The following is a 16,209-nucleotide window of genomic DNA, read 5'->3' as shown; positions in this document are numbered from 1 at the left end:
ACCTCACAGAGTGTTTGTTGTGGGGGAGGAAGGGAAAGGAGAATGTTAGCCGCTTTGAGACTCCTTAGGGTAGTGATAAAGCGGGATATCAAATCCAAACTACTATTACTACTACTACTACTACTACTACTACTATTCTTCTTCTTCTTCTTCTTCAACGGCGGAACAGACTCCCTGAGGAGGTTGTGGACTCTCCTTCAATGGAGGTTTTTAAAGCAAAAGCTGGATTGGCTGTGCATGTTTTAGTTGAGATCCCTGCATCGCAGGGGGTTGGACTAGATGATCCTCGGAGGCCCTTACAACTCTAAAATTCTATGAACTCACTATTGGCATATGTCCTAGTAAATGTCCTAGTTACTGCAGTCATCTTTGGGCCCAATATCCTAGGGATTTCTGAGAACGTTATCCAAGGACAAAGTTGTTCTTCCACTGGTCAAGCAACAAAATGATGAGATAATGCTCTGGTAGGAGTTTCGCAATGCTATTTGTTTTCCCAACACCTAATGAACATAATAAATGTTCTCATCTGAGAAATGACATGTTTCTCTTGGAAAATAAAATTAAAATAAAAGAGTAAAAGCAAAAACAAGGAGCTAACCCAAATGTTGAGGCAAAATTTGCAGATCTGAATAAGCAATTGGTTTGACGGCAAAGAGAGAAAAGTGTGCATGCATAGGAAGCAGAAGATAATGTATCCCAGCACTGACAGCATTATCCTCTTTGCAATCAGCGACAATGTGCCATCTGTACAGGAGATCAGTGGAATTACCAATGACTAATTATGACATGGTAGTCTTCTCTGTTACAACTTGGCATTAAGGTTCAGCATAACTGGGATATTGAATGATGCAGTAATATTTTGAAGCCGAGCGCTACTTTTTTTTTTAAGCTATTAATCGAAGATCCAGGAAGTTTGAAGTTCCATTTATACTAAGGCTTTATGCTTGAACTTGGAAGAGGAACAGTCCCAACCACTGAAGGATTTCTACTTGATTAGTGTCATTTGCATGGCATATCTCATAATATGCTTAACATTCAGGAGTAATTCCAAGAATCCAGGGGGAACTGTATTGCATCCCGGTCCTGAAGCTGACCCCAACCAGGAAGGGCGGGGTATAAATAAAAATATATATTATTATTATCATCATCATCAAAGGGGGGATTTGTTTTTTTGGGGGGGATGACGACGACTGCATACTCCCCCACAAAGCACACCCAGTTACTAAAGTTTCTTGGGAAGCGCTCATAGCAGGATAAAAATGTGGAAATCCAGGAACTATTTCATGGTGAGGGTAATTCTTCCTGTGATGTCCTTACAAGCTCAACGTGTTCCTGACTGGCTAAAAATCGAGGAAGCCCCTTAAAAAAAAAAGGTGTCCATACTGGAGATCAGAAAACTAAACAGGTGGTACATGACACACATAAGAAGATTAGAGGGGCTATGACTTGCCTTAACCCTCTCCTTTGCTTTCAAAATGTTTGACACCACTCTAGTCTTAAATGTTTCTATTGGTACATCTGTGTTTGATGCTTAAGTAATATACAGTATTGCTTTGGTATGTAGAGTGGGCAGAGCTGCTGGTTGGGCCATACCAACGACTTAAGACTTTGGTAATATTCAGAGTATCTGTTTCTTTCCTCCTCAAGGAAAAAAAAGCAGCACAGCTTAGACTTGAAATTTGTTTTCTCATTACTCACTGCAAGACAACAATAACTGTCCAGAAATTGCGGCTAATTCAGGATTCACTGGCTTGCCTACTGATGGAGCGGAACACCTTTAAGCATTATGAAGTCCAGCGTGTGAATGAGCTTCCAGTTCTCTTCTTCAATGCCTTGAGTCCAAGATACTAAGAGAAGATCTCTTCCTTTTTTAATAATTTTTCCCAACATACTATCCTATAGATGTTTTGGACTACAACTCCCATCATCTTTGTTGGCTGGCCATGCTGGCTTGAAGCAATGGGAATTGTTACCCCAAACATCTGGAGGGCAACAGATTGGGGAAGGCTGATCTGTTACATAGTTTGGTTGTTAAAGGTAAAGGGACCCCTGACTGTTAGGTCCAGTCGTCGATGACTCTGGGGTTGCGGCACTCATCTCACTTTATTGGCCGAGGGAGCTGGCGTACAGCTTCCGGGTCACGTGGCCAGCATGACTAAGCCACTTCTGGCGAACCAGAGCAGCACACGGAAATGCCGTTTACCTTTCCGACAGAGTGGTACCTATTTATCTACTTGCACTTTGACGTGCTTTCGAACTGATAGGTTGGCAGGAGTTGGGACCGAGCAATGGGAGCTCACCCTGTTGCGGGGATTCGAACTGCCGACTTTCTGATCGGCAAGTCCTAGGCTCTGTGGTTTAACCCACAGTGCCACCTTCACCCCCAGTTTGGTTGTTAGTTGCCCATAACTCACTACCATAAAGCAGCGTGCTCAACACAGAAGCTTACAGACTAGCCAATTTAATGCGGCACAATATATTTGGGGCTGAAGTCAACTTCATCAGATGCATCATTCCTGATAATCCATGAAAGCTTGTAGAATAATACACTTGCTAGCCTCTAAATTGCTAGTACTGCCCCTTCCCCACTCTGCAAGCCCTATGTGCCAGGGCCTAGAAAGTACCTTAGGAATTGACTCTGTAGAGAACTGCTGCTGGTCAGCTGAAATTAGGGCATGTCGAACTATGGTTTCCCACTCTGAATAGCCAATATAGGGACAGCTATAAATGGAAGGAAATAAATTATAGAAAACCATATTCCTTTTCTATGAAGATAAAAATATTCACCAACTTTCTTAAGGTAGTTCTTTAAAAATACTTTTCAAACGCTTCATCCACTGCTTGTGAAATCTAACATATCTTGCGAACAACGTCAGCAAAGGAATATATTACATAAATGCACAGTGCATAAGGGAGCACTGTTTTTAAATTGGCCCATACAGTGCCATGAAGGAAATGAGATGAAATTCACAGTCTGGAAATGAAATCTGTCCAGAAATGGGGAAGGAGGGGCAATGCAAAACATCATTTTATTCACTCTAACCATCACCGCCCAAAAGCAAACTGAAGTGGAAATATACAGAGCTGAAATAGTCTGAGAGTAGTTTTTAGGCAGTTGAATGAGCAAAGTAAGTTTAACCATAAATTAGGACTTACTTGATTTACTTTCATTATTTCAGAATGTGTTCTAATGATTTCTAATGATTCATTCACCAAAGGGAAAGAAAATCATGGACAGTCAGACACCGCTTCATTATTATTATTTTAAAAGAGAGCTATTGTAATGCCCAAACTTTTCTTTGATCTGCTTGGAAACTCTCTGGCACTAAAGTTTGGACACAGATGTGGAAAGAAAGCATAGGAGTATTACTAGCTGTGCAGTTTCCATACCTGCGCTTAAAAAGTGAGTGTGTTCAACTGAGAAATTAAGTGCCCAAGGTCTGAGAAAAGACAGTCCATTAATATTATAGGACGGTAAATAAATACGGTAATAATTAGAAGCTCACTGATTCTCAGAGATTTGTCTCTTCTTCACTTCCCCCAACCCCACAAATTAGTGCTCAACTCACCTCAGCTCCTCCCTCTACAAAAAAGCTCTGCTTCAACCACGCAAAATGGTGTGATCCCAGAAAATAGATGGCACCTCTCACTTTTCATATTCATTATTAGCCTTGACTAGAACATCAACCCTTACTGAATGTGCCTCTGTTGGGAAGGGATAGGGGACCATGGCAAATCTTAGGGGGGGGGGTCTCTAGGCTCCCCTACACCCTCTCTTCCAGGGTCCATGTCAGAGGATGCAGCAAGACTTGGAAGGTTTTACCCAACTCCACATCTTCCTTTCAAAACAAAGGATACTCAAATTGTAATGCCTATAGAACAATAGAGAGGGAAGGACCCATGCGTCTAGCTGAACCGCTGCCTGAACTCACCTCCAAAGGTGATTCCACAAGCCCTACAGACTGAGGTACCTTTCTAATTAGGCAATTCTTTGCACTTAACCAATAGTTAATGTTAATCAAACATTTGCCTCAATATAGCTTACAACCTTTTGGACCTGGGCTTGTACATTATCCCATGCGCGTATGATGTTCCAAATACTTGGAAACTGTCAGCATTTGCTAATTAGCAAGAGGCAGAAAGATCAACACAAATGCACAACACAACCACTCAAGACAGCAAGCCCTACAGAACACACTTGGAGCTTGATTCCAAATTTAAAGAAAATTGGGATCAGGTTGTAAGACACTGCAGCATTGGTAAACACTGCTTTTTTAATCAATTAGGGATTTCCCACACACACGTAAAGCATTCCAAACTGCTGCAAAGACCTAATTAGTACACTCCAAATTACACATATAGATGAAATGATTTCAAGAAGGGGAGTTTACCTTGAAAAAAAGGAGGCATCTAGTGGAATTCAACAGAAAATTATTATAGCAGCAGCAGCTAAGGGGGCTAAGACAGACTTTGCAAACATCCTATCTGAACTAACAGCTGTCTCAGAATTTTAGGTCTGAACAATCTTGAAAGTCAAAGAGTAAACTAGCCTTTAACATTCCTTCGCCCCCATTACCCTACATCTCATATTGGGTGTTTCAGACCTAACAATTTTTCTCTTCCATCTGGAAAAAGAATTGTAAAGACCTTCCCTTTTTTGTGTGCAATATCATTTTGGAAAATTAATCAAGGGTGGAGTGGCAGAGGAAATGTTAATGGTGCAGCTGTCCAAGCTAACGGAGTCTGAATTACAGGAAGCAGAAATTGCCTATTTCTCTCTCTATTCCTCTTTCACAAGTTAGGTCTCGAGCAAATGTGTGCACACTGCCAAGCTTATGTACTGTGCTTAAGTACTTTGTCAGCAGTTTCTCCACCTGACCTAGAAGAAACAACCTTCCTGGTTTCAGAATATGCTCCCTCCACCCGCTCTCTACAGAACGCCAGTTCCATTTCAACAACTTTAGGTCAGCCATCACCAAATCTAAAGCTGTTCAGGCACACAGTTTTCCTGCTGCCTCGTTACTCTTCTGCAATGACATCCCACAAATGGGGTACTTTATGTAGCCTGCCCCAGATTAATCCAACAGGAAGACCTCTTGGAAAAAACACTATTTCACTGTATACAGAAGAACTACTGTATATTGTTATTGTGCTGTGCATGGTCACTCTCCCAAAGGGACTGTAACTTGGTTGTAAAGGGCATGATTTGCCTGCAGGAAAAGCTACAGCTGAAGGATATCAGATAATAGCACTGTGTAGGACTACTGAGATTGTGGAGATCCACTTTGGGTGAAGAGAAACAATCCTGGGACAGATGCACCAGTGGTATGTCTCCCCAGTGGTAGACTGGGGTGAGGGAAGAGATCATTGCTCACTGACAAGAGTATATGCTTTTCAAGCAAAGTACTATGCTAGGTGGAGCAATGGGCTAACTCAGTGTAAGGTAGCATCATATGTTCATATACACACCAAGGCATCTTCCTACTTGCAGCCACCAACCTTCCTTGCTGTTATTTGCCAACACGTTCTATCCTTGTCAGTACCAATGTTTCAGATTTGATCAGGACAAAATATTAAGCATGTATGGGCTGCACTGAGCCTGGCACATGACTGGTGAGCGAGGGATTTGAACCTCCCACTTCCTAAAGAAAGAATCATTACCAACCCTCCACACTCCTGCTCATCAGTGGAATCAGTATTAAACTGTAGAGTCGCCCAAACAACAAAATAAGGACAATTATGTCCTGAGCACATTAGATAATTTGAGGAGCTAACTCTTATGGGGAACACTGTTTTCCCTCAAGATGCCCAAAGGCTTCCAAAGTTGAGGGACACCCCGCTGCACTCATACTAGGAAAGGTTGGCATCTGCTTGTGTCTTGAGGTAAAAATGACCTTCTAAACAAGAGGATAACATTCCTGGAGTCTTCTAAGCTCCAGGCTTTATTTGGGAGTCTGTCCAAATCCTAATACTATTAGTATTAGCTCTTATTGACTTGCAAAGGACCCTGCCAGGATTGCAAAGACCCTGTGTGCCAACTCTTCATCAGCACCTTCCAATGCAGATTTCTGAGGACATGCTGCTCTATTTTGTATGGAGCACATAAGGGAAAGTTTGAGGTCGCACCACTATACTATCTAGACGGAAAGAAGTACTCTGTCTGCTAAGATTGGGTGAAAAGATATAGGGACCTTGTTTTATGTCAGGCCCTCCAGATCATGAGGACCTCCAGATATTGCTGGACTACAGCTCTCAACATCCTGGACTACTGGCCATGCTGGTGGGAGCCAATGGTGGCCAGGAGTCCAAAAACATCTGGAGGGCCACCGGTTCCTTGCCCCAGGCTGGAAGCATGCATGTCCTTTGGTACCACAGCCAGAGTGGTACTCTGATTGAAGCGTCTTAATGGGGATTCTAACTGCATTTTGGAACACTGTATGATTAGGGTAGTTGTGTATCCTACTTTATAGGGGGCAGCTCCAAGTGTGGCTTAAAGGTAAAGGACCATAAGGAGATATTGCGAAAGTCTTACACTTAGCACCTTAGCAGCAGACTGAGCAAGCACAGGTCACCAATTTCCCAATTATTGGGGATTATTGGGGATTATTTGCTGTATTTCTATTTAAATGGCATAAATTATTTCTAAAATTTGCTTCTATACATATGATTAATGTATGCAAATCTCATGCAAATTAGTTCCTCTTAATTTGGCTATGTGCACCTAGTGCAGTCTAGGTTCCTAATCAAAGGGAGGATTCTAATTGTATTTGCCTGAGCGCTATTAATTTATTTGTGTATTGCTTCCCATAAAACACCTAAAAGCAATTTGGCAATAAGAAACATCAACTTACTATATATATATATATAGTACTATATATATATAGTACAGACACCACTTAAGTGGCTTGTTGGAAAAGGAAGTTGTTTCATGTTGCTAAAAAGATAAAAGACAACACCTGTCTGATTTACAATGGGAGGGAGTTCCAAATATGGTTCTAATCTTGCAGATCTTCAAACTCCACTTCCAGAAGTTGGGAAAACAGGAGCATGGATTGATTGTTATGTAGGGGGGCACTGAGGGCTGAGCTGGCACGCACACTCCCACATCCATTGCACATTCATACAAATAGCAGAACAGGGCTCTTTTTACACATCTATGGAACCACACCTTTTGAGTGAAGCTGATCCCACTAGTATCCTGAAACACCTGTGGAGATGCTACTAGTCATAAGTCACAATACTAGGCTAGGTTGACAAATAGTCTGACCTGGTATAAAGCAGCGGTACAAATGTGGCTACCTGGGAACAATCCCCCCGTCCCGTCCCCCCCCCATGTTCATCTCAAGGAAGACGAACTCTGAACTAGGTTAGGAACTGGATCATTTCTTATCACACAGTAAGAAGAATAGCTCAAAACAACACAGATTCCCTACTCGTTATCTTCTGTGAAGCTAGGAAGCTCAGGACAAAATGAATACACTCTAGATTCTAAAAGAGTTCTAATATTCCAGAATGAGAGTGAAAAGAGTACAGTATACAACAAAAATAGTCCCAAACTGTACAAGGAGGCAGGGTTGATAATGTGATACTTGGGCAAAAAGGCCAGGGACACACTTTAGGGCAAGGGAGGACAGTGGGCCACAAAAGGGACCAAATGTCAGAACAAACTCACAGTTGCCACTGCAACGTTGTTCCAACACCACCTAACCTGCCACTATCCCATCAAGAGATCCTGTGGAGGATGGCTGTGGGAGGAACCACACACATACAATTTAGCTTCAATTGCAGCTGTGTAAGAAACGGGGCAGAATTCATCAACCTGGAGCCCTACTGTTCATGTGTTTGCTAAGCATATACATGAAGCCACAATGACTTAATGACCCAGAGTGCTTTTTACCAGCTCCACCTGCTATGGCAGCTATGATGGTTCCTGGAGCAAAACAGCCTGACCATAGTGGTCCATGCCGACTTGACCACTGTCACATGGTTTATGTGGGACTGCCCTTGTCTGGGAGATAAACTAATATGCAGAATTCAGCAGCCACACTGCTCACAGGAGAAGGCTACTGCTTGCAGAGAGCACTGCATTGGTTGCTGATTTGCTGCTGAGCCAGATTCAGTATTTTTGTGTTTTTTCACAAAGCTCTAAACAGGTTGGGCCCAAAGAATGTAAGAACTGTCTGATCACCAAGCTCTTCTGATGGGAACTTCTGCTGGTTTGTATGATCCCTGAGGTTCAGTTGGTCTTGACTAGGGACCAGCCTTCAATGGACCAAGCCTACATTCATTACTTTGCCGACTTTTACCTCTGGACCTGCCCACCTGCACATGGTACCCCCAACTACAGGGGAATGTGGGCCTCAGGCTGAAAAAGGTTCCCTACTCCTGGTGTACAGGATGCGGGTGGCGCTGTGGGTTAAACCACAGAGCCTAGGGCTTGCTGATCAGAAGGTCGACAGTTTGAATCCCCATGACAGGGTGAGCTACTGTTGTTTGGTCCCTGCTCCTGCCAACCTAGCAGTTCAAAAGCACATCAAAGTACAAGTAGATAAATAGGTACCGCTCCGGCGGGAAGGTAAACGGTGTTTCCCTGCGCTGCTCTGGTTCACCAGAAGCAGCTTAGTCATGCTGGCCACATGACCCGGAAGCTGTACACCGGCTCCCTCAGCCAATAAAGCAAGATGAGCGCCGCAACCCCAGAGTTGGCCACGACTGGACCTAATGGTCAGGGGTCCCTTTAAGATTAAGATTAAGATTAAGATAAATTTATTGTCATTGTCCGTATATACATAGTATACACAACAACGAAAATCAAACACCCAAAGACCGGGTTCACATACACATTTGCACGTATCTCCAACACTCTCATCCTATTCAGACATAATCTATAAAACATAACATAATCCAGAATATAACATAACCTATTAAAGGCATAACATAACCTAAAACCTATCTCATTCCTTCCTACTCCCTGCTTGCTATTTCTTGCAACTGGCCCTGAGATCATTATTTAGTGCAATCAGAGCTCTTGGATAGAAACTATTCAGAAGGCGTGTGGTTCGTGTTTTCATTGTCCTATATCTTCTGCCCGAAGGCAACAGTTCAAAGAAGTTGTGAGCAGGATGGGTGGGATCTCTCAGGATATTGTGTGACTTCTTCAAACTGCGAGACGTGAAGATCTCATCCAGGGTTGGTAGTTGGAGCCCAATAACATTCTGGGCAATTTTAATTATTCTCTGTAAAGCTTTTTTATCCATTTCAGAGCTGCTCCCATACCACGATAATATACTATAGGTTAAGACACTCTCGATGGTACTGTGATAATAGGACAGAAGTAGGTGCTGAGATAGATTCAGTCCCCTGAGCATTCTCAGGAAATACAACCTCCCCTGCACCTTCCTCACAACCATATTAATATTTGCAGTCCATGAGAGGTCCTCAGAGATATAAATGCCCAGGTATTTAAAACTACCAACCCTCTCCACCTCCTCGTCATTTATGTGCAATGGTAAAAATACACTTTTCTTTCTCCTAAAGTCAATTATGAGCTCTTTGGTGTACAGAATCATACAGTTGGAAGGGAACCACAAAGATCATTTAGTTCAACTGCCTGCAATGCAGGAAACTTTTTGCCCAACGTGGGGCTCGAACCCACAACCCTAAGATTCAGAGTCTCATGCTCTATTATATAAGGAACAAAGGCCAATCAGCTGGATGCCCTACTCCAACTGCAATTCAAGGGCACAAGCCAGCTTTGTAAGGCCATAGAAGGTCACATTATACATATTGTACATTAAGTACTATAATCTCAAGAGATCCTTCACTGAACCACCCATGCGTTCCCTTTCAATATCACAGGCATGCACGAAAATTCACAACAGCAGGCTGAGTATTTCAAAACATTCTCCTGTCACATGAAACAGCTCTTTTGAATGGAAATTGCACAGAGCAGTTGGGGAGAGTAAGAAGCCTGCACCTAATGCCTTGTGGACTGCTTTTATAGAAAATGCAGATAACAAAAACAATTGTGTTAGCTTTAAAACAATCACAGTAGAGTATATGCCATCACTCTGCAGCACTTCTAGGTATCTGCTGGATTTTTGTCCGACTGGCAAACCAAGGATGAAATGGGGTGGAGAGAGGAAAAAGTTATTGGAAGAACACATTTCAACATTTATACCTCTCCCTATCCAATATACAACCAAATTACCAGCATAAGGGCCCATAAATAATCACTGCGGAAACAGAGTAAATGTGGGATCATGAATAAGTTTCATGCCCCATGCATGCTCTGCCTGCTTGCTTGATGGACGTGAAGGGCAGGCACTGAATTAACCCCATTGGATTTAAAAGCATGTGGTGGCAGCGAAGGGTTGTCCTTTTGAAAGGCATAGGGGATGGAAAGGGCGATCAATCTTAATTAGCAATTTTAAACACCGTTGGAGGGCACTTTGCCCAGCAAAAGTTTCCAGAAACCACTACAATTTTTAAAAGTGTGCATGTCTGAAGTCAATTAAGTCATGTGGAAACAGAAACACTGGCATTTCGGACTTCCACATTGCCAATCTTTCCAAGGACTATGAAAATATAAATTTGCCTACATGCCTCTCATTCAATATTCATCCATCCATCCATCACCATACTGGATCAGGGCAAAGGCTTATCTAGTCCATCACCCTGTTCTCACACTGGCCAACCAGGTGCCTGTGGGAAACCAATGAGCAGCACATGAGCACAAGAGCCCTCTCCCCTCCTGTGGTTCCCAGCTCCTGGTATTCAGGTGCACAGCATAGCCACCACAGCTAGCTGTTTTTGATAGCCCTCTCCCTCCACAAATTTCTCCAATCCTCTCTCAAAGTCATCCATAGAATTGTAGACTCGGAAGGGATCCCAAGGGACATCTAGTCCAACCCCCAGCAAGGCAGGAATATGCACATGACCCCTATGGGGATCGAACCCGCAACCCTGACATTATCAGCACCACGCTCTAACCGACTGAGCTAACTGACCGAGTTGGTGGCCATCGCTGGCTCACTGTGGCAGGGAGTTCCATAGCTCGAAGCAGAGATGCCTACCAACAAAGCCTCAAAGGGGTTTATATTAAAAAAGGATAAAACAGTAACATTTCCAGCCCTTTAATTTATTTTAAATAAGAGCCAACCAAAAGCTAACTATTATCTTGTGCATGTATAGAAAACATACATGCTTCATCCAAGAGCATCCCACAGGTGAGTTGGTTAGGGCTGGTTGCACATAGGCTTTCTCACCCCGTTGCTTTCCCCCCTTTTCTTTGGGGGGTTAGGAATAAGGAGGAACAACCAAAGCACCCGAGGGCTTTCCCCCCTTTTTACCTGATAGACGTCCCTTATCCCGCACCACGTCCTCAGCGCCTGGTGGCATCCCCTCACCCGCTGCGTGTACCACCTCCTCAGCGTCGACACCGTCAGGTTCCAGACGAAGCGGCTCCCGCTGAAGAGCAGGTCCTCCACTCCGCACATGAACACCGAAGCCATGACTTTGCCACTTCAGAGGGGGACCCTCGCCCTCTCTTTCTCAGAGCCACGCTTCTTCCTCCTCCTCTCCCTTGCGCCTTGGCTCTCAGCAGTCCAGTTAATAATAATAACAACAACAAGAAGGCGCTCCTTCTGCTATTGCAGGCTCATGCTACACCGCGCCGAGCAAGGGGAGGCGCGCTTCGCGGAGAGGCCGGGGGCCGGAGCCTCTCGCACAAACTCCTCATTCACGCGCCGCTTCCTGGGCAGACCTCCCAGACGCTGCCCCGGCGCGGCTTGAAGCCCAGCCAAGGGCTGAAGCCGAGGCGGCGGCGGCGGTAGCTCCACACAGCCCAGCCTTGTGTCCTTCTTAACAGCTTATATAAATCTCCGCTAAGCTTCAGCAGCTACCACTACGGGTTCTAATTAAAAGTTTAACCCGTTTTGTGAGCGGGGAGCGCGTCTCTTTTTCTCTCTCCCTCTCTCTCTCTCTCTCTCTCACACACGAGTAGCTTATCTGAATACTCCTGAGCTTGCTCCCCCCACGAGGAAAGGGAGAATAGAGAAACCACAAACAATTCCTGTCAAGTACTTCCAGACTCCGTTTCCCTCCTAAATGCTCTTATAATAGGGAAGCGTGCGCCTGCGCGCACCCACCCTCTCCAAGGAAAAAGCGTAGAAAAACACCTTCAACTTTTTGTGTGTGTGTGGAAGTTATAACGCTGTCACCATTTTTTTCCCGGTCAGTTAATAAGGGGCCTGACATTTATTTCCGTCTCTCTCACACACACATAACTCGCAGAACTTTTGAAACCTAAAGCATCATCTGCTTGTGGTTGTGAGGAGAATCTCCCTCACGCGCAGGAGAATACTGTAATACCTTAGTGAAAGTTTCCTGCCTCTCTCCCTCTCCCTCTCTCTCTGGTATTCCCTATTTTTTAAACACACACACTCGGAGAAAGCCGCCTCGCTAGCTAAGAAAAATGAGCGTCGATTTGGGTTCTCCTCCGTTTAAACTGACGGTAATCCTATTAAAACGCAGCATGCGGAGCACGAGAAAAACAGAGCCGCCTCACGCACGCCGAGCCCTTTCACCAAGCAGGCCACAAGTAAATAAATACTCTGTGAAATAATAGCCCACAAGAGAATCCCAGGCTTGCCTCAGTGGTTGGTATAAAATTAGGCTGCCAAAGCCCAGCCCTTTGGAGAATTAAACCGTTAATGCTAGACGGGAAGAAGGAGGGGGGTGGGGACGACTGCATTTCATTTTACAGGCCATTCCCTGTAAGGCTCTAAAGTGGGGAGGGCAGTTGTTAGTTACTGGCAGGAGAGGAAGAAAACTCATCTTTTTAAACGATTACTCATGGGATTTGGAGTTTTCTAAGCTTTTGAGGTATTGCAGAAGGCGGGGCAAGACAGGGCTTTCCTTGAACCGTTTCCCTACCAAACAGTGAAAATAAACTGTCTAGGTTGCAATACAGACGCAGAAAGTCGCTGAGGAGGACCACAGCACAGTGGTACCTCGGGTTACATATGCTTCAGGTTACAGACTCCACTAACCCAGAAATAATACCTTGGGTTAAGAACTTTGCTTCAGGATGGGAACAGAAATTGTGCTCCAGTGGCGCGGCAGCAGCGGGAGGCCCCATTAGCTAAAGTGGGGCTTCTGGTTAAGAACAGTTTCAGGTTAAGAACGGACCTCCGGAACAAATAAACTACTTAACCCGAGGTACCACTGTAGTGCAAGGCAGAATCAATTTGATTTTTGTTTGTTGCGTTTCTATCCCACTTTCTCTCCAAGGAGCTCGAGTGCCTGGTTCTCCCCTGCCTCACCTAATCCCCATAACAACAACCCTGCGCGGTAGGTTAGGCTGAGAGGCTGAGCTGGCCCCAGGTCACGCAGTGAGCTTCATGGCCAAATGGGGATTATGAACTCTCAAGTCTTAGTCCGACTGTAACCATCACACTGCACTGGATCTTGACAAAGAGGAGGGAGCTGGAATAGAAGCCTTAAGGAACGGATACTGAGTGGCACCATGCCACTTCCTAACATTCAGTCAAATTCCCTGCATGTTTTTGGACACAAGTCCATTCTTTTGTGCACAAGAAGAAATAACTTGGCACTCCCTGCCTGTTGACACCAGGCAGGAACCTTCAATGTACTCTTCTCGGCCTTGGCTTAAAACATTTTTCTTTAAGCCAACCCTATCCGGACATATAGGGACATGGGTGGCACTGTGGGTTAAACCATAGAGCCTAGGGCTTGCCGATCAAAAGGTCGGCGGTTCGAATCCTTGCAACAGGGGGAACTCCTGTTGCGCGGTCCCTGCTCCTGCCAACCTAGCTGTTCGAAAGCACGTCAAAGTGCAAGGAGATAAATGGGTACCACTCGTGGCATTTCCGTGTGCTGCTCTGGTTCGCCAGAAGAGGCTTAGTCATGGTGGCCACATGCTGGCCACAAATGCCAGCTCCCTTAGCCAATAAAGGCAGATGAGCACCACAACCCCAGAGTTGTCCGCGACTGGACCTAATGGTCAGGGGTCCCTTTACCTTTATCTGGACATATAGTAGGCTGGCATGATGTTTGCATCCTTTTGCTTACTGTTGGCTTTAATTATCTTTTGAATGTTGTTTGAATGCATTGCAGGGGGCTGGGCTAGATGACCCTCAGGTCCCTTTCAACTCTACAATTCTGATTCTATGAAATACGAGATGAATTGTCACATTCTTACATTTTAATGTGGATACATTCCTAGAAATCTGGTTCTGCTTTCTAGGAATCAAGGTCCAAGGAAAAGAAAACCCATTCAGAGGGCCAGAAAAACTTTATTATGTAAGTTGATGAGCACAATACCTATATTTGATTAACAGTGACATCTGTAATTGTCTAATGCCTCAAATTTGCCTGTTACTTATGCTATTTGTGTTTTTTCATTAAAATGCTACCTAATACCTGATCAGACTTTGTTTTGGGAAAGGGGAACATTTATACAAATTTGGAACCAGCTGAATTAACACATACGAGCAAGAAAACAGCAATAATTTTACTGAAGGAATGGTGACCTAATGCACCCCCAAAGAAATACTGAGATAAATCCAAGAACCCCCTGGCATTTCCTCGCATATAAATAAATAAAAAAAGAGGCTGCTTCCCAAATCACATTTTGAAGCCAAAGATACTTTCATGGAACACCTAACACATCAGAATGAAAAACTGGGCTGAAAAAAGTCAAGAGACTAATGCAAAGTTCTGCCTTTAGGCAACAGCAGCAGGAACAACAACAAATCAAATGCACAGAGATTGGATTGGTAGTGGTACATGTGAAAAGGATCTTGGAATCGTAGTTATTGACAAGCTGAACATGAATCAGCTGAGTGATGCAGCTGCAAAAGAGGTGAATGCGTTTTTAGGCTGCATTAATAGAACCACTGATTCAGGGCACGCCAAAAGCACATCTAGCCCAGCAGCCTGTCCTCACAGTGGTCAAATGGATGCTTATGGGAAGCTCACAAGCAGGACCCGTGCACAAGAGTCCTCTTCCCTCCTGGGGTTTCCTGCAACTGGTATTCAAAAGCACACTGCCTCCTTCTGTGGAGGCAGACCACCGCCACCTTTGAGCCCAATTTGGTGATCCTGATCAGGCCCAGATTCGAGCTAGACCCAACACTGATCTGGGGCCTTGCACAGCCCTACCTGTTATGGCCTTGACATACACCTTTATTAAACACGCAGCAAGCTGTGGTAGATAGGAGATGTAGGCAGAGAGTCTACCCTGCATATTTTTCTTCTTCCCCATTGTCCTGGCTGCTTAGTCACATGTTTAATTGCCTCCCTACTTTTGACTGCTCCAGATCACTCCAGGTACACTCAATCCAATCTGATCTGAGGTCATCTGGGGCTGTCTTGAACTACTCTGGACAGATCCCGGTTTCCATCTGGGATCCAGGATATGTCCTGATTAGTAACCAAGCTGAAGCTGGGAGAATAGAGAGAATCAGAAATGGTGATGATGGGCTTTTTGGTGTTTTTTGTTGGTTTTGCCAATCAGGAGGCCTCTGCCTGCCTGCCTATTATAGAAGCTGATGGTAGGCATTCCTACCAGGAAAGGGTGTCTGAAACTCAAATATGCACAGGACTGGTCTCTGAGGTTCCGTGTTCTAATCCCGAATTCTGGAGCTCTGTGCAGGTTGTAGCCCTTCATAATCAGTCAAATGCTCTCTTGATTTAGTACAAAGTAGCTACAGTTCTTATCTCATTTATCCTCACACAACATTCCTGTGAAGTCAGAAAGGTGTGTAAAATCACAGAGAAGCACAGATTGGACTCCATCAATCAGGCATCACAGCATAGTGTATCACAACCCACAATGACCTGTTTTGTTTTGTTTTTGCCCAGCCTTCATTAAACTTTTTTTTTAACATAACGATTGCTTCATAAAGCTTTGAATAATACCACAGAGGCTTGAACTTTATAGGCACCCCCCAACAATTCATTTATGAAACACTGCAATCATTTTTAATAGTCACACGCAGAATAGTAACTATTTTAGTAACGGAACTCCAAGTCCCAAGCATTATTTCAACACATATTATATTTAACCGTGCTTTTGCTCACTGAATTTCAACAGGAGTGAGAAAGAACATCTGCACTATGACAACTAAGATTCTCAAAATAAAGAACTAGCTAGCATATAAAAATGCATACCACTTTATTGTA

At 44.2% G+C, this 16,209-nt stretch overlaps 1 protein-coding gene across 6 annotated transcripts in view; it reads right to left on the bottom strand.

The window, feature by feature from the left end:
- FRMD4B (FERM domain containing 4B) overlaps positions 1-16,209 on the bottom strand; it is a 233,365-nt gene that overhangs the window by 127,004 nt on the left and 90,152 nt on the right. The window contains exon 1 of one of the 6 annotated variants that reach the window (XM_081901461.1): positions 11,352-11,616. The exons of 1 other annotated variant lie outside the window; for it this stretch is intronic. In XM_081901461.1, the coding sequence (XP_081757587.1) occupies positions 11,352-11,513 (162 nt within the window). In that variant the 5' untranslated portion in view covers positions 11,514-11,616. Of the gene's footprint in view, positions 1-11,351; positions 11,617-16,209 lie in introns of those variants that run through there. 4 more of the 6 variants (XM_081901460.1, XM_081901463.1, XM_081901462.1 and 1 more) reach the window with 4 other exon arrangements.

This window comes from Podarcis melisellensis (assembly GCF_964234715.1).
Source record: "Podarcis melisellensis genome assembly, chromosome: 2".
Lineage (NCBI taxonomy): Eukaryota > Metazoa > Chordata > Lepidosauria > Squamata > Lacertidae > Podarcis > Podarcis melisellensis.
Note: the sequence above shows the minus strand (reverse complement) of the source record. Positions and strands in the feature narration are given on the sequence as shown.